The sequence below is a fragment of the Corylus avellana genome, chromosome 7 (assembly GCF_965113065.1).
Source record: "Corylus avellana chromosome 7, dhCorAvel1.hap1.2, whole genome shotgun sequence".
Taxonomy (NCBI): domain Eukaryota; kingdom Viridiplantae; phylum Streptophyta; class Magnoliopsida; order Fagales; family Betulaceae; genus Corylus; species Corylus avellana.
Genome location: NC_142496.1, coordinates 24503790 through 24526205, shown reverse-complemented (window position 1 = coordinate 24526205; position 22416 = coordinate 24503790). Strand labels below are relative to the sequence as shown.

The window sequence follows — 22416 nt, the reverse complement described above, 5'->3', positions numbered from 1 at the left end:
CTACTGTCACCTAAATATAAGAGTTTTAATTCCTGCTTCCATTCTTTTAGAGTGAGTTGCTGAAAATTTCTTTAGACTTCCGATTAAACGACAACTCTTTCCTAAGCTTGTCGGTACGAGCCTCAACGGTAGAAGCCCGCTCATAACAAACTGACGGAGTAATCAGCACATGTTTAATCCACACATCCATCGGCATCGGTCGCTGTCGGAAGGCAAACGTGAACACGTCCTCCTCTGACGCGTTTTCATCTTACGCGCCGTCATAAGAAGGGGCTTTATAATCGAGAAGACGGTGACCTTTCGTTGTTTCTTCAATTTTGAATTCTTCCTCTCCGTGTCTGGTATTATTAGGATAAAACAATGGGTGACGATAAAGCCGCGGAAGATAAATACAACGTTGAAGCCGCAGACATTCTAGCCAACGAGGCGCAGGTGTCATACTGATACCACTAATTTGGTTACTTTATTGAATACTAATTTCCCTTTTGTTGTTTGATGCGGGCTATTGAATTTACAAATTTGTATGCGTTTTTGTCTCTCTCTTTAGCGTTTGCCTATTACGGAGGCTGTGCCGGTATACGAGCAACTTCTGGCACTGTTTCCAACAGCTGTGAGTTCACCTAACAGCCTTTATGTCTGTATAATTGTCTCACTTCAATCCTATATTATGTTTGTTTGTCTTTCTCTTTAGAGCTTACCTATAATTGTCTCGGATTTGTCGTTAATTAATTAGTTTAGTCCAAATTAACTTTGTATGTTCTGGGGAGTTTCACTTGGTTATGTTACAGCATATATGGTGTATGGCATCATTTTTCTGTCTTGTTTTGATATCTTCGTAGTATTTCAGCTATGATTTTGCTGGAAAGAAATTATCTCTGTTAGTATATATATATTCTAACAATCTACTTTGATCGAAATATCCTGATTCTCAATTGAAGATCTCATTTAGTTTCCCAAATGCTATGCCTGATAGCCAAAATGTCTGAGTTACTGAGTACGAGGTGATAGTCATTCATATGTGTTTCAGTTAAAAGTAGTAGTTCTCGTGTGGTATACGAGGGTCGTGGTGAGCTCATTTATATAGTCTGATCCACATAACTCTGGGGTAGAGAATGCTTGGTGTAACGACCTAGGAAAAAGCATTAGCTATATCTGCTGTTACTCCAAAATGACTAGTCAATTTGAAACTTCCCTAAAATTACTTATAAAGCTCAATTTCACATAGTAAGTAAGCAATGTGTGACTTAACATCCATGAATATCTTTATAAATCACCCACTCTATGTAGGTTACTCATTTTCGCAATATGGGACTAGGTTATTACAAGCTCCCTCCCTTAAACCCCTAATGTCCTCGTTAAGGTTAGGTTATGTCATGTGGTGCTAACAATACCACATGACATTACTAGGTGGCTCTAATATCATTTGTAACGATATAGGAAAACTCGTTAATTACATCTGTGCTATCACTCCAAAAGAACTAGTCAATTTGAAACTTTCTTAAGATCACTTATAAAGTCTAGTTTTACCTAATAAGTAAATAATGCGGGACTTAACATCAATGAGTGTCTTCATAAACCACCCACTTTATGTGGGCTACTCATCTTCCCAATATGGGACCGGAGTGTTACACTTGGAATATCTCTATTTCTTGATAATAAGCCTACTTGGCATGATCAGTTTGCCAAAAAGAGGAATGCCTAATAGGTTTATTATTAGTAGTGCAATTTAAACAACCTATCATGTAGGCTGTGGGAAATGTTGCTCTTCATACTTCTATGGAAATAGATGAATTATTATCTTGGTGCCTTTCCGATTCTTAGCATCCCATAGTCTGGAGGATATTATTTGGACTTTTTGGTCGTCATATTTAGCGTTTATTATGCCATTATTTGAGGCAGGATAAAATTGAGTCTCACTCTCAACTTAGAGCCACTTCAGTCCCAGGATCAACATGGTTAAAAGTGCTGGTATTGTTTTTTGAGAGGATAAGTTGTAAATATTTCTTTGTGTAGGTATGGCTACTTTATCCCAAGTCATTGTAAACCTGTACTTATAGATGACATTACCGCACGATTATCATGTAGGCTATTGAGCTCTTATCATGAAGAGCACATCTAGTGGTAGATATGCCATGCTGTATTTTGCAATTAAATGTCAGATCTATAATTTGTTGAATCTTGTGCACCAAGGCCTGCAACCTGATCACTAATTTTACGTGTGTTAATTTTGGTTGTCTTCCATTGGAAAAGGATCTTTATTACTAGTTAGGGAAGTGTGGTGGTATGGTTGCTGAAGTTACTCCCCTTGTTCTCCAGGCAAAATATTGGAAGCAGTATGTTGAGGCACACATGGCTGTTAGTAATGATGATGCTACCAAACAGATATTTAGCCGTTGTTTATTAAACTGTCTTCAAATACCTCTCTGGTATGTCACCTATATTACATTCAAATGGCATTGGTTGATGAATTGTACTCGCTTGATATTAAATTGGTTTGAATTTTTCTGTATGTATTATAGCAAGGTGGATTATGATTTTCAGCTCTGTATTGGTTAATTATGAATCTTATATGAATATTATTATGCTTTTTTTTTTTTTTTCTTTCAGAAATTGTCTGTTGGAAGCCTCAAATTTCATAGACTTGAGTGATTGATGCTCTCTTTATCAATTTCTTCCGCAAGTTGGGAACTCCTATCTGCTGCTGACATGCCATATCGCTATGTTTTTGTTTATACTTTTCCTGTCATTGAAGTGTCATCAACTGATTTCTAATTTTAATTGTTATAATTTCGCAAGAAGGAAACTATAATGCACCACTTTTCCCCCTACATATATATGTTAGAAATTGATAATCATTTGAATCTATACTTAGTTCTGCTTTGATCTTACTTCCACAAATCAATTCTACTTCAGGTTTCCTTTATCAATCATGATTCCTGACTTTGAGTTTTATGTTGAGAGCTATTAAGAGGATTAATGGATCAAGATTTATGTGAGTTATCATGCATCAAAAAGATATATGTGTAAAATACAGGACTAAGCCTGAAATAAGTCAAGCAATGATTTAATCCATACCTTTTAAAAGAACATCATTTCATGTTTTGCCCGTATCTGCGTCTTCAGGCATGACAAAGATAATTACTATAGTCAAATATCATATGTTTTGTATTGGTGACATGAATTGATGCTGTCTGAAAGTAAGAATAGTTTGCAGACTGACCCTATCCTGTAAATGCCTTTACAACCTTGTGAAGACAGCTTCTTCAAATGAATGAATCGTTTTTTTTACCAATATACAACATGAATTTATTCAAGCATAAAGATTCAATTGATTTTCTTGTTTATATGAGAAGAATATTATTTGACTGGTTGAGTTTTAGAGGCTCATAATCTTATATCATCTGTTTAATCCAAAAAGAATTCTCTTAGTCGTTCTGTTTTTAATAAGATAGTGATTTGATGTGCTTCATTATTCTTTTGATTAAAGCTTGTGACCTGTTATATATGGTTTATCTTTGTTCTTATTACGATAAATTTTTATTTGTTCCTTATTAATGCAAAAAATAAATTTTTTTTGTCCCTCTGTCTCTGCGCCCCCCCCCCCCCCCCCCCCCCCGCCCCCTCCCCTTTTTTTTCTTCTCCTGGTTCCAGTTTGAAGGATTTCCTTTTATTACTTTTCGGTTTTGTAGGCGGTGCTACATTCGTTTCATCAGAAAGGTCAATGAGAAGAAGGGGGTAGAGGGTCAAGAAGAGACTAGAAAAGCTTTTGATTTTATGCTCAGCTATGTTGGTGTGTTCTCTCTTAAGCCCTCAGGATGTTGTGATAGCATTCCGTTCGAAGATTTTATTTATTTTCTTAAAATTACAACACTTTTTGTTCTTTTACCAATGGTGTTAAAGTTTTCTCTAGCTAAACTAAGCGTTTTAAAATTTTAAAATCAATGTTGGGAAGCTTGCATGCTTTTGCGGAGTGTGAATATGATGGTTGTTTTTTTTGAGGAGAATGATTGTCTTCTAGTGATGATTTTTTTATTTTATAAATCAGAGCTGATTACTCTCTTATACTTGTTTAGATTGCATATCATTGGTAAGCTTTAGATAGGTGTTGTGTTAGGTGGCTTCTCTTTTATACTGCCTGTGTACATTGAGCGCGTTTATGCTTTTAATGACATCTCGATTACTTATAAAAAATATAAGTGTTGTGTTAAGTTTTAGAATTGCATTACATCAAGGAAAAAGCTCTGTTTAAGATTATAAATGGCGTGTTCTGTTGCTAATACATGAGAATATACTTTAGGCCAGGTGTAGACTTTAGGCCAAGTGTTCTGTTGCTATCCAATGAATCCATGAGAGCAATTATGCTTCTCACTCATGTTGCAGAGTTAACCTAGGGATATTGGTCAGTGAATTCTCTGGATTCAACATTTAGGGATTTTTTAGAACTTAAGCTGTGCAAAATTGTTCAAATAAACATGGGGGAAAAGGGATTCAATCAATGTTTTGATAGTCAAATTGCATAGTTCATGAGATTGTTGGGGTGCATGATGTCTATCAAGCTGGACTTAATGTGCAAAATTTTGTGTATAAAAGGCTTCTGTATATAGTTAGAGAAAATTATGGAAGGGTATGAAATGATCAACAAATCACTAACCATCACTTAGGAAATAGTTCAGTCAGGATCCAAAACACTGAGACTGAGATGAGGTGATGTATTCTTTTCCAAAAGGATACAGGACAAATGTTGAGTCACAATAGGTTGTTTTTTAAAGGGAAAAAGCCATCAAAAGACAAATAAGAAACCTTTACACTAGAAGATGGAGTAGAATGATGTTTCTATCTCTCTCTTATGCGTTTACATAGTTATAATTGTAATCATGAAAGACCTGCTAGGGGGAGGGGAGAGGGATTGACGAGCTACATGCAGGTGGAATATCCAATCTGCAGAAGGTAGCGAGTGATTTATAAAGTGAATCAACCATACTGGTTACTTCTCATCTAATCGCAAAAAAGAAAAAAAAAAAAGGATTACTTCTTGTTCAAGTAGGTGTACATATTTAAGATTGATTGATCTACTCTAAACTAAATCACTGACTTGGAGTGATCTGATTGTGCATATATTCGATGCATGTGCATACAGGAGCAGACATAGCATCTGGGCCTGTCTGGATGGAATACATCACCTTCTTAAAGTCATTGCCGGTTTGTTGAATTCTCCCTTTTTCTTTTCTGTATGTCATGATTGCACCATGGGTTGAATGGCATAAAGCAGTAATACCATTCACTTCTTGTTGTTTTCATTTTCCATTTTAAATGTGAGATGATCATGCAGGCTCAAAACACTCAGGAAGAGTCACAAAGGATGACTGCTGTTAGGAAAGTATACCAAAAAGCTATTCTTAATCCTACTCATCACATTGAACAACTTTGGAAGGACTATGAGAACTTTGAAAATTCTGTTAGCCGTCAACTGGTAAATTTTTGGTTCTGGATTGTAATTGTAATCTGTACTGGTTGCTCTTAAATGTAGATGTATATAAATGTATATGTTTTGCATGCATATTGTTCAATTTAGAGGAATATATTTATAGAAAGTGGCATATAATGGTATGGTTTTATGCAGGCAAAAGGACTGTTATCAGAGTATCAACCGAAATACAACAGTGCCAGGGCTGTCTACAGAGAGCGGAAGAAATATGTTGATGAAATTGATTGGAATATGCTTGCCGTACCACCATCGGGCTCTTACAAGGCAAGTTTCTGCTTCTTGTGCGGCACTTCGTAATTATTGACCCACAGGTGGTTGTAGTGGTAGTTGGTACGTGTTATTTAAACAAGCAATAAAGGTGCGTGTATGGCCATTGATTTTGAAAATAAGCAAGCAACTTGTGACCAAACATTTCTTTTCTTCCACTTAGCTTCCTGGTGCTCGATTTTGGCTGATTTTTTTTTGATAAGTAATTTTGGCTGAATTTTTAATGCAAGTTGGTTGTCTAAGAAAAAATGCTGCGAGGATTGGCCTCGATATTCTATGGCAAGATTTCTATATGCTTTTAAGTAGAGGCCGACTTGCCTGCATAAATTGGTTATGGGAATAGGAAAAAAAAAAAGAAAAAAGGTTATGGGAATAAATAGCACACTGTTGGGTGTGAATGGAATTGAAGGCATTATAAGATCTGCATCTCATTTGCAGATTAAAAGTTTTTCCTTGTAACATCTTATGTTTTCAGTCATATTTGTTATGGAATTCTAATTCGTTGAGTTCTTACAGGAAGAAATGCAATGGATGGCATGGAAACGGTTGTTAGCTTTCGAGACGTAAGAAGTGGGGCCATGGTGTCCTTTTGTTTTGGCAGCATGCATTTATATTTGCCTCAGATGCAATTTCATACTATTATTTTTGGAGATATTCACGTATACTTCTCTATATTGTATATTGGAAGATCTATTTCACTTGCCCTTTGGTTTAACTGGTGAGGAGGGTTCAAATTTACAAATAAAAGAAATTTATGCACAAAAGGTTTTTATATTTTTTGTTGTTGCAAGTTACACATGCATTCAACAGGTTTTGAACCCACAACCTCACCCTCCAGCCCATTATATTGGGGTGGAAGTTCCAGTTGAGCCAAAGCTCATAGAAGTTTTATATATTGGAAATAATGTGACAAAGTTCCCATATGCGGCAAGGTTTTTAATGCTACCAAACTACACTGAACAAAAATTTGTAATTGATCTAATTACATGTTGCATTTCAGAGGAAACCCACAAAGGATAGACAGTGCATCCTCCAACAAGCGAATTACATTCACATATGAACAGGTAGTGGAAAAATATAGTTTGGTATAAAGTGTCTCCTCTATAATCTAAGTATTGAATTCTTTTTAGTTTTTATTTGTGGGAAATCTACCTACCTTGCATGTTCAAATCTTCTGAATTTTCCTAGATTGCCAGAACTTCTTTAGGCTTGTAAACATACCTATTTTATTTGTTGCACGCCTGAGTCAATTGTAACCTTTTGTTCATCCCCAGTTGCTATAATTACTGAGAGTAATTTTTCGATGCTCTGGATCTTTGTAACTTTAGTTTTCTTCTCAATTTAAAAGCTTTCATTTACATTAAAATTTTTATCCCAAGACAATGAATCAATGAGATATCTGATAAGGTGTGATCCGTCATTCGATTTTTTTTTTTTTAAAAAAAAAAGAATAAGAAAAAGGAGGTTCCAGGGGAGTGGCCGAACCACCCCAAGACCATGGGGTCCAAATGGGTGGGAAAGAAAGTTGGACAAGGGTGTAAATTGGTTGGAGTTTGAGTTGGGTCCAGAGATTAATGTTGTGGGCATCACAGACCTCCCAGAGAAATTGGCGGCAGTGGCTGCAAGGGGTGGAGAAGACAGTGAGATAGTGGAGGTGGGGCTCGGCATTGAAGGAGAGATTGGTGAGGAGAAACTGCTGAGTGTGGACTGAATGGTGGATGGAGAGGCTGGGGAGCTTGAGGTTGACGCCGAGGAAGACACAGTCGGAGTAGCCGAGCCCCACGACACCGACGTGGTGGGGGGAGATGGGCAGGCGGAGGGGACTAGTGTGTGGAGGAGCTGGAGGACTGTGAGGTTGGAGTCTTTGGCTATGGATTCGGCTTTTGAGGCTAGGATTATGAATCTGGGTTTGTCCATTTTGGTGGGGGTGGGGATTCTGTGGCCATGGTCTTGGGGTGGCTAAGCCACACCTAGAAACCTCGGTTTTTTATTTATTAATTTTTAGTTTTTATTTTTATTTTAATTTTAAGTATTTTTTAATATATATATTTTTAAAATTGTTAGTTTTTTTTGTTGGTATTTGTATCATTGGAGAGGATATTAACAAGTTTGTGGGGAAGAGAGAGAGAGAGAGAGTTTGTATTTATACATAAATAAATGCATGTATAGATTACTATACCTTGTTGTTGGATTTTAGAAAAGTAAATGGAAAAGAAAATTGTAAAAAATGTCTATGATAGTACCTAATTCCATAAGCAATTTCACAATTTTTCTTTATGTTCTGACGTACCTGAGGATCCTTATTTTCTTTCTGATCAGGAAGAGTTCGTAATGACATAGAAATTGTGAAGAAACAGTACAAAGATCCAAGTCAAACTTTCACCACATAAAAACCCAACTATGACTCAAAAGGACAAAAAAAGTAATACAATTGTAACTAGTATATCACCTCACCAGATAAAAAATATTCTAAAACCTATTTATCTGCTTGCTTCCCAAAGATGCTAGCTGCTTGCCAAATCAAACTTTCAAAATCGTCCTAGATCTATGAGAGCCATCAATGAGATGTAATCTATGGTTGGACCATTCATAAGGCTGATAGTGTCTGATTACATTACTTTCTCTTGATTTTCACGAGATCCAAAAGGAAATTCTTAGTTGTTTCCTTTAAAATGACTGGTTTTGGTTTGATCATATTCAGATGTGTTGTTTACAATCTTATTCTTGCCACAAATCCAAGTGTCTTCCCAGTTTCAGATACACTTTGGCTTTAGTTTCAGTATTGTTATATGCTCATTGCATTGTGCTGGTATTCAGTGTCTGATGTATATGTACCATTATCCTGATATATGGTATGACTATGCTACATGGCATGCAAAAAGTGGTTCGGTAGATGCTGCAGTCAAAGTATTTCAGCGAGCTTTGAAGGCTCTTCCTGGTAATTTGCTTCTTGTTCTTGTGTCTTTTCACTAAGGTTTATAGTTACTCTTTAGTGCTTACTTCTCTGCTTATTATGCTGTATATCGCTTGACTCGTAGCATATAGGTTTCTATTATTTTGATGTAAATTTCGGTATTAGAGCATTTTTTTGCCTATACTTTCTATTGGGCATGGCCTCAGTATTTCATGCTTTCTTTTACCCCTTGTTAAAATATTATTTTTCATTTGCTTTTCTTCCTTACTATTTATGATCAGACTCAGAAATGCTAAGGTATGCATATGCGGAGGTGGAGGAATCTCGTGGAGAAATTCAGGTACAGAGAGTCTGCCATCTTTTCCACATGCTCTATTCCTTGGTTCTTGGTCTTTGAACTTTACTTCTGCTTTGTTGCAGTCTGCAAAGAAAATATATGAGAGCCTGTTAGGGGATGGTGTTAACGCAACAACACTTTCGCATATACAAGTAAGTAACTTTGAATTGTTTGGTTGACCTTTTCTTCAGAGTACGTAGTATGGTTGACAGTGGTCATGAGAGATGGACATGACTGTCTTGTGTGTCTCAATGAAGGAGGTTAAGACTGAAAAGAAATCTTTGCAAGCCTCATCATCTTTAATTCTGAAATCATGCAGTGAGTCTGCATGCTGCTACAAGAGAAGTGAAAACTTCCAAGTACGAACTCTTTAAGGTTCAGAGCCTAGGCCTGCACATCAGGGTCAGTCCAAAGCCAAGCCTTTTGGCATACATGTATAGAAATTGAAATTATGATGAAAGAGCCTAGGAAAAAAAGAAAAAGAAATTATGATGAAAGAAAGACAACCCCAAAGGAGGGATAGGAAGATGCTTTTGAAAAGGAAGGATCTATGACAACTTTAGAAGTAAAACAAGTTAGAAAATCTAGGGGGAAAATAGTTGGACAATCAAGGTTCTAATGGGACTCCAAAAGTCTAGAACTAAAAAGACATGATAAAGAATTTCATTTGAACTGGCCTTGCTGCATTAATTTTTTTCCTCTTCAATTCTTAGTTGCTTGGCATAAAGTATTAATGTCATAGACATCTTCGATTTTGGCTTTTCCCCCCCCAGATTTTTGTTTGGCTGAAATTGGAAATTTGATAGCATGCAATTCACAGCCTGTCCATAAAATTTCTCAGATGTCACTTTTGTTTTTCGTGCTGCAGTTTATTCGCTTTCTAAGAAGGACTGAGGGTGTTGAAGCAGCTCGCAATCACTTTTTAGATGCTCGAAAATCCCCAAACTGCACGTACCATGTTTATGTGGCTTATGCAATGATGGCCTTTTGTCTTGACAAGGATCGAGAGGTCTTCCTTATTTCTTTTCCGTTAAATTTTCATGTTTAGCTCAGGACTCTGCCTATAATGGTATCCATATTGGTTGTGGGCTTATGTATTCTACAAAACTACTGCCTTATTTGTCATTATTAATATTAATTATATAATTGAAAAAATGAAACTTTTCTACTTACTGATCATCAGAACTTGTAATTTATATTATCATAATTGAAGTTGTCTTCTTGCTGTAATATGGCGGTGAAAAAGATCCTCTGCCCTTTGCCCCACCTCCCTTTCTTCGTTTATTGGGTTGCACCTATATTTATTGCCTATCTAAGCATTCTCCAAGCATGGACAATTCAGCAATTAATTAATGTTGATTTACTACTTTTTATGGTTTGCTATACTATGTTTGATTACAAACATGTTAAATCACCACTCATTTCAAAAGCTTAAAGCTTATAAAAATGAATGAATTTAATCATTAATTTATATTATAACACTCTTCCTCATGTATGGGCTTAAACTCTCCCTTAATAGGTGAGGGCCGACATTTGGAATATTTAATTGAAATGTGAGGTGACTAACAGAGACAAAGTTCAAACTCAGGACCTCTACTCTAATACCATGTTACATCACCACTCATCCCAAAAGCTTAAGCTTATAGAAAGTGATGAATTTAATCATTTAATTTATATTCTAATAAAATAAACCTGCAACTCATCCTATTTTCCACATCATGCAGGTTGCACATAAAGTTTTTGAAGTGGGATTGAAACGGTTTATGCATGAACCTGTATACATTCTTGAGTGAGTTCATCTATCTAAATCAGAAATTATGCATCTTACTGTGCTTTGATGATGTACATGTGGGAGACATTACGGCACTTGCATCATCTTGTCTTATTGGTAATTAGCTTCTAAATATAATTTATTATTGTCCTTAATCTCACAGATATGCAGACTTTTTGACGCGCTTGAATGATGATAGAAATATCCGTGCCTTATTTGAGCGGGCATTGAGTTCACTGCCACCAGAAGAATCTGTTGAGGTAGAACCCAACACACACACACACACACACACACATGTTCATACGTATGTTATTTTATTTCGGTTTCTGGTGATTTATCATTTAACAAAGCTAGTTTATTATTTTCCTCTAAGAGCCTCTTAAGAGGTACGGCTTATGACGTGAGCCTTTTAGTTCTTCATGCATTTAAAAATCCAGCACTGTTCTGGTTGTATTGAGGATTATTGTTAGGCTGCTCATCCCTTTTTATGTGTTTTTATTTGTTGTAATCTTCCTCATTCCCTTTCCCCTGATTTGCTTAGGAAAAAAGGGTATCGTCTTGTTCATATCTAATGTTGTTATTGCTTTGTTGGGAGATTTTATGTGGTTCTGATTTAACTTCATTTGCAGGTCTGGAAACGGTTCACCCATTTTGAGCAAACTTATGGAGATCTGGCTAGCATGTTGAAGGTAGGTAATTTGCTTTCAATTACATTTTCATGAATATGAATATTCTTTCTCCTTTTTCTATGCATTATACTCTTTCAATTCATCTGAATTGAGAGTTTCTCAACTTATATGTAGCCTTTTCTTTTTAACATAACAAACCATGTCAAGTTGCTTTGCTCTATAATCTGTAGAAATTATTAAAGAACATGTTTCTTTGTGGGTTAGTTATACATTGTTAGATGTGGAAGATGCTATACCATTTCTTAATTTGCAGGCACTCACTTCTTTTCAGTTTTCTGTTGCTTAAGTAGAGGAATGGGAACAGTTTCTAGTCTCAAATTCTGTGCTGTGCAGTGCTGTCTAATTGGCATGGATATTCATGTGTTTTGGTTTTGTTACTTTCCTGATTACCTAGAATAAAGTATATTCTTCTGGGCAGAATATTCTGTTGGAACGTTGACTTCATAGAGTTTCATTTTATAACATATTGCAGAAATCATTACACATATTGCAGAAATCAGATTTGACAGCATCATTGCAGGATAATATTGTTAAAAGTATTTCTAGTAATCATATCATACAGCCACAAACGTGAAAATATATATTCTCTATATAGAAAGTATATAGAATAGTTTTGATTTATAACCAAAAAGCAACAAAAAGCATTTTTCTTTGCCAGTGATTGTAAGTGATGATATTTCTTTAGAAGCTTTTTTATTTTAATTTAACGTGGTTTTTTATTTTGAAAACTTTGGCTTCTCATTTGTGTTGTTTGCATTATGTGTCGTAGTTTCTTTCACTCTGGCGTACATGCTCAATAGGCGAGATTGTGTGATAGTGCCCTAACCACTACAAAGTTATCATATGCCACAGAAATAATTGTTTTTATACTTGAGTTTTTTTTTTTTTTGGTGTGTGTGTGTGTGTGCATACGTCTCTAAATAATGTTCAAGGATTGATTATTTTTATGTGATTTTAATGCTTTGTAAACTTCTAACGGTTGAAGGCACTAGAGTGCCCATGTCAATGTTTGAGTAACTCTTTAGATATATTGCTTAGCTTGTTGAACACCTGAGAATCTAATTGACTAAAAAATTTTGGGGACTTGTTAAACCTCACATAGGTTGAACAGAGAAGAAAAGAAGCTCTTTCTAGAACAGGGGAAGAGGGAGTATCAGCATTAGAGGGATCATTGCAAGATGTTGTATCACGTTATAGTTTTATGGATCTTTGGCCTTGCTCTTCTAAGGATTTGGATCATTTGGCACGGCAAGAGGTACATTCAGTTTGAATATTTTGTTGTTCATATGATTAATTGCAATAATAATATCTTTTATTATCAATTGATCCTATCATCTTCAGATATCGTGTTTATTATTTATTCTGAACTTGATAAAGTGAAAGCTATATTAGATTGATAAGAGTACAAGATTTTAAAGACTATTAAAGACTACATGGTCTGTGCCCCCCCCCCCCCCCCCCCCCAAAAAAAAAAGAAGAAGGGTTCTCCCACTTTGCACTTTATTTAATGTAGTATATTTGAAAGTGAGGTGCCCTGGGGATGGATATGTGTATATATGTTGAGGAAAAAAAAAAGATGGTGAAGCACTCAATTTAGAGCTACCAATTTACCATTGTCTCTTTCTGTTTTCTTGGGCTGAAAGGAAGAATCACTGAACAGTTCACCCTTCAGCTGTGTCTTTGTTCCATAGAGCTAGGGATAACATATGTGACACCTGGGCAACCTTGCACCAGACCAGATGCTTGTGCTTGTTTATGTAGCACAAGTTGCAACTTGCAACCACAGTTATAATATTATTTTGTCACCCGCATGCATACAGTATCTATGGGCTGCTGTAAGTGCCTTGGGGCTCGTGGGGCTCATTTGGCGATATCTTTTAGGACAGCTTTTTACTTTTTAACAAGAAAGCAAAAGCATTAACAAACAACTCAACACATAAAACACTTAAAACTACTTTATCTTTATGTCACATCACAACCAAAAAGTAAAAAATACCATCTAAAAAGTTTTACCAAACGAACTTTATATATATATATATATATTTTAATTTAACAAATGATAGAAGAACTGTTGATCCTATTAATCCCGTATGACTCTACCCACACTGAATGGAACTCTAGACCTCCCCTTTGAAGTTGAAGTTGAAGTTGGAGAGAAGTAACAGTAGGCTAGAAGGCCATTTATACTGTAAGTACTGTTGTTCGTGCTGTATGACAATTGGACTATTAAGTACCAGCATTACAGTAACCAGAAACAAAGTGTGCGCTGAAATCAGTAGTCACTCTGCTACTCGAAGATATTGCCTATAAATAGTTAGATAGCCTCTTCAGTGTCTGATGACGTTATGTTAAAGCTGCAATTATTGTTCATGCGATAGTAACGTATTTAATCTTGAGGGTGATACATTCGCCATTAAGGCGCAAAAAAAAAAAAAAAAAAAAAAAAAAATTTTGAACTGTGTAGAGTTACTGCAAGTATTTTTTAATTTATATATGTTTGTGTATTGATTCTACTTACAAAAAAAAAAGTTGTGTATATTGATTCCAATTCCACCTTCTGGTTTCACTTTTTCAGTGGTTTGTTAAAAATATCAACAAGAAAGAGGAGAAGTTGGCTCTGCCTAATGGCCCTGGCTCTACAGGTGCTGTTATCGTGTTTATGTACTGTTATCATTTTTATTCTTATGACCGATTTATTGATACTCTTTGGTTATCACCTTGGTTCACTGCACCCTTCGTGCAGATAAGGTTTCTACAGGCTTGATAAGCAATTCAACCGTGTCTGCAAAGGTTGTTTATCCTGATACTTCTAAGATGATGATTTATGACCCAAGGCAAAAATCTGGTATGCAAATCTTTTCCCTGATTATTCAGTTATTTTTTACTTCTATCAACTTATTTATTAGCAGTTTACCCTACTATCATTCGGCAATGGAACACTACTGTATGATAACAAAGTGCCAGTGAGTCATACAATATTTTGTCCTGATAAGTTTGCTTGAAACCGTGTTACATAACTGAGAAACTATTAAGTATGTAGAGGTCAAATATGGATTGAACTAGGATATTTTCATATATAAATATACTAGCATGATTTTTGACTCCGAAGTTTAAACCTATCATATTCTAATGGATTTCATTACTGTTTTATTTTATGTTATAGAAATACATCAGTATTAAATGGCTTAAATTTAATCAATAACACTGTTTTTAAGCGCTTTGGGTACAATTGAGTATAAAAGCCTCATGGGGCCTAGGTGCAAAGTGCAAAGCACAAGTGCACGCCTTTGACCTAATCAAAGAAAACATTTCAAGATGCAAGGCAGAATTATTTGTGAGAGAGAGAAGGTAAATGGTAATAAAGTACTTACAAAATTAGTATTTTTATTCATTGATAAAAAATTAGTCCTTGAAAGCGCTTTTAGAGAAGGTAAATGATATTTTCAAGGTGTTCTCAGCACCTCAGATTTGTGTGTGTGTGTGTTTTTTTTTTTTTTTCAAAATAAAATGGAAATGGAGAAAAAGATTTGACTTAGCCATTTAATCACTTGCAAGGAATGCATTGTGTGAATTGAAAATTACGTTTTCAGCATGATCATGCTTTTACTGTGTATATTTCATATTATTGCAGTATGTAGATTTACTACTTAATGGCTTGACTTATTTGACTGTAGGGATGGAAATTCTTCCAAGTGCTACAGCATCTGGAGTTTCTGCTGCATTTAGCAACATATCAAATCCAACTGTTGCAATAGTGGGTGATGGAACAACCAATGCGTTTGATGAATTACTGAAAGCAACACCACCTGCATTGGTAGCATTTTTAGCAAGCTTGCCTGCTGTTGAGGGTAATCTTCTTAACTTCCATTCCTCATTTATGTAATAATACCAATCTCAATTGCATGTTTCAGCCAATAAGAGGAACCACTGCTAATGAATCTTTATATTGAATGGGTAAAGAAGTAGTCTAGATTCATGGTTGTAAGCGGTAACATGTTATAATTAATGCTTGCTTTGCAGTTCTTGGGAAGCAGTGTAAAAAGTCTAGTGTCTTTTTTTTTTTTAATACTTATTGAGTTTATCTGGATCTTTCAAGCTTCTTATTGTTTTTGTTGAGTTATTGGATTTAACTGATGGCAATGAAGGTGTATAATCGATTCATGGCTACTAATCACTTGCACTGCTGCTGAATGAGGTTTGCTTTCTTTGGGAATTTCAGGTCCAACACCAGATGTGGATGTTGTATTATCAATTTGCTTGCAGAGTGATATACCAGCAGGGCAGACTGGCAAATCAGGGACTTACCCAATGCAACTGTCAGGAGGTCCTGCTCCTAGTACAAGTGACCTCTCTGGTTCAAGCAAGGCCCATCCCATCCCGAGTGCTTCATCTTTCAAACCAACCAGGGACAGACAATCTGGGAAAAGGAAAGATCTAGACAGTACGTGCTGATCTTATTATACTCATTTAAGAACATCTTACGTGTCTGAGTGACGACCCTTTTGAAAAGCATTTGTTGCATGTTTTAGAGATTAAATTTTGATTCTTGCAAATACTACTACTGAAACATCTTCAAAGGACATGTGATTCAGAATGGGTGGGAGATCAATGTGATGCTTGTGAATAATATTTGAAGATATCTACTTATCAAAAAAATAATAATAATATTTGAAGATATCTATTCACAGATATCTGATGGGTTAAAAGCAATCTGATGAGTATAAGAAAAATGTGAACATAATTGAGTTGAGTGCCTAAATATGGAAAACATTTTACTAATGCTGCCTTGTGAACATTTATAGGGCAAGAAGATGATGAAACTGCCACCGTCCAAAGCCAGCCACTACCAAGAGATGCTTTCAGGATACGACAGATCCAGAAAGCTCGAGTAAGTACTGTTTCAAAAGCTAGGGGTGCCACTTCACAAACAGGATCTGCTTCATATGGAAGTGCTCTTTCTGGAGATTTATCTGGTAGCACTGGCTAATGTTTTTTCCCCCCCCTTTTTTTTTTCTTCCTTTTTTTTTTTTTTTTTTTTTTTTTTTTCATATATCTCTTTTCTTTCTTAAGCTTATGCAAAGTTATTTTTGTATTTACTAAAGTAAGCTAATTTTTCCTTCTTACTCGCATGTTTTAAATATAGTGAATTGAATAATTATGTTGAGACAAATTTCTTTGACAAGGAAAGATATTGAAAAGAAATACACTAGTGTTTAGTCTACCAAGCCTTGGTTGTGCCTATACTTTAATTTGCATTCACTTTCTATTATTAAAGAGTGAATCATGAACTTGGAGATGGGATTATCGTTGTCTGTAGTTTGTTTTGTCTAAATTCCAACCGATGAGAGAGAGAGACAGAGAGAGAGATTTTCAATCCATAGATTGAAAATTCAAGCCATCCCACTTTTGTCCATAGATTGAAAATTCTAAGTCAATCCATGATGTATGCCAAAAATATAATTTAGTCTTTACAATCAAATTTTTACTAATTTAACAAATTTCGTTAGTATGATATTGACTTAAATAGGACAAGTATCACAATTTTATTGACTCTAATGTTTTACGTTATTAGAATCTGTTAAGTTAGTGAATGTAATTTGACTATAGGGACTAAATTATTTTTTTGGCATACCTTAGAGACCTTTGAATTCATTTTGATACTACAATGAGTTAATTGCAAATCAGGTAAATCACAATGACTGAATTTACATTAATTTTTTCCCATAAAAAAAAATAAAATAAAATTTTACAAAGAAAAAAGAAGAAGACTGGAGTTGCCCCATTTCCCAAAGAGGTGGCTGGCCACCCTTTGGCCGGTCTAGGGGTAGGAAATCACCTCAGGCCAACTTGGGTAGTGGTCCTTTGGAAGAAGAAGAAAACATAGGACTTTTTTTTTTTTTTTTTTTAATTTCAAAATGGGTCTGCACTTATTCTAAATCATCAATTTGGACTAGACCTGCCACTTACCCTAGCATAGAATCTTTATCTGGGATTGATAGCATTAATGCTGGTGTCCGTGCCGGTCAGGTTATGTCGTGATATCTGCTCAACGTACACTTCCAAGATGTCGAAGTTACGAAGTAGCTAGAATGTGATTTTCAAAGCATTGTCAGTAGCTAGCCTTCTACTTCTTAACAAATGATACAATAATCGATCGTTTGAGATCATATATAGTGGTCATAATATATAATAACATATGGTCGCTTAGAATTGGCTACGAAATTAACACCACGTACCTGGAATATTATTGTATTACATTTGTTAAGAAGTTGAATAATATATATTAAACTGGTCAATGACACTTTTTTCAAAGGCATGAGGTTGAAATTTTTTACGTGGCTTCCTTCCTTGGAGACTTCTTTTATTTATTTATTTTTGGTAAGCTTTGTGAATCGAAAATTATTTTTCTATGAGATCATTCCAAACTCCAGGCGTCGATTCGAGTAAACCAGACCGCCTTATACTCCACGGAGTTGCATATATATATATATTCCCATTTCGTTTTCCTAAACTATAAATCATCCTCGAATTTTGTTGTATCGTGTGAAATTATTATATAGGATTGAAGTGTTTTTGCCTTAATTACCTCAAACGAGTGAAACATATCTTACCCTCTGTGTGAATGCAATATTAGAAACCGACAAACAAATCTTATCCTTGCAGTAATTTTTCTTTTGATTTTAGTGCTGTCGGTTAACTGTAACGAGATAGAAGACTGTAACCAGCTAATTTTCTGAGATTCTTTGGGTCGACTTCTAGCTAGGTAATTAACAAGGACTCGGCCACCAAATGGTCATGGCTATAAATATAACATGTTTATGATGGCATATATATCTCTAGCTAGCTAGCTTCCATAAATAGCTCTCACAGGAATGGTGAAGAGATGAAACAAGAGACTGAGTATTTGTCAGTCTTCCTTTGGGTGTACGTCCATGAGAACAATGGAAAATAATATATATTACATTATTGCTTTGTTAGTGGCCCTTGGTCGGACGCTCTTATGCATGGCTCAGGCTGATCAGGGCAATGTCCATTTCTATGACTTTGTTGTAAGTATATTACTTTGAACCCTAGCCAGCCTATCCTGTTCATTATTGCATGCATGCTGCATGTTTGTGAGTATATTTTTGGTTGGTTGTAACTTGTACGTAGGTGAAAGAGACAAACTTTACAAGGCTGTGTGGCAGCAAGAGCATGTAATTAACCGTTAATGGCAGTTTTCCAGGGCCGGTGATTCGCATCCACAAAGGCGATACTGTATATGTTAATGTCCATAATCATGGAAACTATGGTCTCACCATTCACTGGTACGTACTTACTATATATATATCTCTCTTCTCTTTCTCTCAAGTCTTTCTCTCTCTCTCTCTCTATATATATATATTCCTCGGAGAATTCATGCACGAGTTTGTGGGGATGCGACTAGGCATGGAGTAAAGCAACCAAGAAATCCATGGTCAGATGGTCCAGAGTTTATCACACAGTGCCCGATCAGTCCTGGAACAAACTTCACTTACGAAATCATATTCTCGACGGAGGAGGGAACCCTGTGGTGGCACGCCCATAGCGATTGGACTCGTGCGTCAGTCCATGGCGCCATTGTCATTTTGCCCGCTACTGGAACAGCTTATCCATTTCCCAAACCTAGTGAAGAAGAAGTTATTGTTTTTGGTACGCAAACTTATATATTGTCTTTTTCTTCAAATCTTATACCACCACCATGTCAATGTGATGGTAATTAATGGGTAGGGTTTCATTTAAATTTGTATTCTTCGGTTTCTGTTGTCCTTGCAGGATCATGGTATAAAGGAGATGTGATGTCTTTAATATATAATGCCATGAAAACTGGTGGAGCAACACCGCTTTCAGATGCTTTCACTATCAATGGTCAACCAGAAGATTACAAGCCATGCTCAAAAGGTATATTTATATATGTATGTATATATGTATGTACACAACAAGCTAGCAATATTACAAAAATTAATTAAAGTCCAGTCCACCATATTGGGTTCCTCAATTGCTTTGTGTTAATTTCCACATCTATATATAGTTCTCCTTTCCAAGATCTCGAAAACACTACTTTTTACTGATATTTATCGACCTCTATAAGGAAAATATCTGGGCTAATATAACTTTTATGGTTATTTTCTTACAAATTAACGCGACGCTCTTTTAGAATATAATTTTTTTTAAAAATGTTATGTACATACTCAACAATCTCAAGTGTCAATCTCCAATCGTTTTCTCAAGTGGATGTAAATGTGCTACATAGACAATAATGTTATAGGAGATGGATACTTGAGAATGCTGAGCAACATTTCTTTAATTTAAATAATTTAAGTCTATTATTTTCTATCAACTTAAGGTTTTGTTATAAATAGTAATTTAACATGGTATCAGAAAAAAAAGTCATGAGTTCGAACAATCTCTCAAATCTCCATCATTCAACTCTCATTTCAATTAAATATTATGTGTTGTTCAAACTCATGAGCACGCAGAATCGACATACCATATGGTGGTTGACCAGGGCAAGACCTTTCTTCTACGCCTAGTAAATGCTGCAATGAACAGAGACTTCTTCTTCGCAATCTCCGAACACAATCTCACAGTCGTCGGTTGGGATGCAGCGTATGTGAAACCCTTTACTACAGGTTACGTTATCAGAGCTCCGGGACAGACAATGGACGTCCTTGTCACAGCAAACCAATCTCCCACCCAATATTACATGCTCATCAGCCCTTTCTATGACGGGGCACTATATGATTTCGACGACAGCATCGCCACGGTGATTTGGCAGTACTCCGGCAACTACACTTTACCGTCGACGCCTTCCTATCCGGTAAACCTCCCGCATTACAATGATGTCTCAGCTTCGCGCACGTTCACGGGTGGCCTGAGGAGCTTGGCGAACCAAGATCACCCTGTAGACGTGTCGCGTGAAATCGATTCTAGAATGTTTTTTAACGCTTTCCATGAACATGAATCCCTGCGCAAATGACACGTGTGCCGGACCCGACGGCAACCGGCTGCTTGCAAGCTTGAACAACATGAGGTTCGTGAACCCCTCCATTGATATTCTACAAGCTTACTACAGGTAATTAATTTGCTCTTGTATTGTCCCTAAGAGGTAGCTCAATCGGCTAAGACCACGCCTAATGAAGCGGATGTCACTAGTTCAAATCCCCCCTCTCCTTCTTGTGCGAATATGTAAAAAAAAAAAAAAATTTGCTCTTGTATTGATGATTATGAAATTTTTTATTTTAGACCCCTAAACTACCATGTGTTTTGAAAAGACCCTAAATTTTAAACTCTTAATTTAACTCCATAAACTTTTAATTTGATTCAATTGACCACTCCGTTAGATTTAGCCGTTAACCCATAACAGAAATTACTAAAAAATAAAATTACCCTTTGATTTTCCTTTCTTTTTAAAAAAGATTAATTTGAAGTTAAGGTAAATTTGAAATTTTATAAAATAAAAAAAAGGGTATAAAGGTCATTTTATCACTTTTAACGTTGAAAATCTGACGGAGGGGGTACATTGCATCAAATTGAAAGTTTAAGGAGATGGAAATTGAGAGTTTTGGAAATTTGGAGGGTCTTCTCAAAATGCGTGGTAGTTCAGGGGTCTTAAGTAAAAATTTTCCTGTTGATTAAGTGATTAAATTTACATCTTCTTATATCAGCTTAAACTTTTGTGATAAATTGTGATTTAATATGGTATCAGAGTCAATGTCTGGAATCTATTGACTCTATCAATTCACCCAATTTAAATTAAATATTCAACGTGATTAAGTGATTAAATTTACTTATTTCTATCAGTTTAAGCTTTACTTTGAATGTGTTTGCATTCACGACTATATATAATAATAAATTGTTATATATATGCAGGAACTTGAGTAAGATTTACGAATCAGATTTCCCAGACAAGCCTCCGGCATTTTTTAATTTTACATCCGACAATTTAAGGACAACAAACTATACACATACGAGACAAGGGACAAAGGTGAAGGTGTTGGACTACAATGCATCGGTGGAAATAGTTTTCCAAGGGACTGATGTTTTCAGTGGATCAGAAGATCACCCAATCCATTTGCATGGATTCGGATTATATTTGGTTGGAACGGGTGTGGGAAATTTCAACAACGTGACCGACCCTCCATCTTATAACTTGGTTGATCCACCTCAAGCTAACACTATTATAGTCCCTAAAGATGGATGGGCGGCCATAAGAATTAGAGCTGATAATCCCGGTATGCTTAATATATATATAGGAGAAGGGATTTCACATTTATATCACATGAAATAGTGTAAAGACTAATACAAATGATTTATTGGCAGGGGTATGGCTTATGTATGGACACTGTTTTCATAGTGAAGAATGGCCCCACTGCTACCACCACCATTCGTGACCGCCCCGCCAACTTACCTCCTTGTAGATTTAAGCCGCTATTGCATGATCGCTTTCATGTTATTGATGGGAAAGTAAACAAATCGGACGTATGATCGATGCGCTTGTTAGAGTATATTAAGGGATTTGATTTCAAGATTTGTTGTAATTTATTATAATCAGATTTGATTGTAATTAGATTTCATGGTAATCAATTTACATTGATTTGATTACTGTACTTATCTAATCAAAAGCGGAAAAATGATATGATCAGTTTAAACTTTTCTCATATATAAAAGCGAAACTGCAAACTTTTCTATTCGTTGGCTATGTTTTCTGATAAGAAAAAGAAAATCATGATTCCATTTTTCTTCTGTTCTCTCAGTTTCCCTCAACCTCACGAACTTCTCTTTCTTTTTTGTCCCAATTCTTACTCTCACCCACATTCTAATCTCTATTTTCGAAATACAAGAAGAATGGTGTGAATGAAAATGAAATCCCTAAACTATATATGCTACACTCTAGAGAAAAGGAAAGGTTAAGGACTCACAAGTGTTTGGAGC

The 22416-nt window shown here is 35.7% G+C and overlaps 1 protein-coding gene and 1 pseudogene across 1 annotated transcript; both read left to right on the top strand.

The window, feature by feature from the left end:
- Positions 1–65: 65 nt before the first annotated feature.
- Positions 66–16684, top strand: CSTF77 (Tetratricopeptide repeat (TPR)-like superfamily protein). The gene is made up of 22 exons (XM_059597486.2): positions 66–432; positions 548–610; positions 2317–2426; positions 3690–3790; positions 5138–5199; positions 5330–5470; positions 5621–5749; positions 6269–6315; positions 6753–6816; positions 8570–8690; positions 8948–9006; positions 9087–9155; positions 9872–10012; positions 10728–10792; positions 10938–11034; positions 11404–11463; positions 12566–12718; positions 14039–14105; positions 14207–14308; positions 15138–15311; positions 15683–15904; positions 16266–16684. Exons 1-22 carry the CDS (start codon positions 361–363, stop codon positions 16448–16450), a joined length of 2304 nt encoding a protein of 767 aa, XP_059453469.2. The 5' UTR covers positions 66–360; the 3' UTR covers positions 16451–16684.
- A 1711-nt stretch (positions 16685–18395) lies between these two features.
- LOC132184009 (putative laccase-9) lies at positions 18396–21969 on the top strand (annotated as a pseudogene).
- The last annotated feature ends 447 nt before the right edge of the window (positions 21970–22416 follow it).

Excerpts from the sequence above, each read along its gene's own strand:
- CSTF77 (XM_059597486.2), top strand. The coding sequence starts at position 361 with ATGGGTGACGATAAAGCCGCGGAAGATAAATACAACGTTGAAGCCGCA. Across the intron at positions 2,427-3,689 it reads TGTCTTCAAATACCTCTCTG|GCGGTGCTACATTCGTTTCA; the intron begins GTATGTCACCTA and ends TCGGTTTTGTAG. Across the intron at positions 3,791-5,137 it reads TTTTATGCTCAGCTATGTTG|GAGCAGACATAGCATCTGGG; the intron begins GTGTGTTCTCTC and ends ATGTGCATACAG.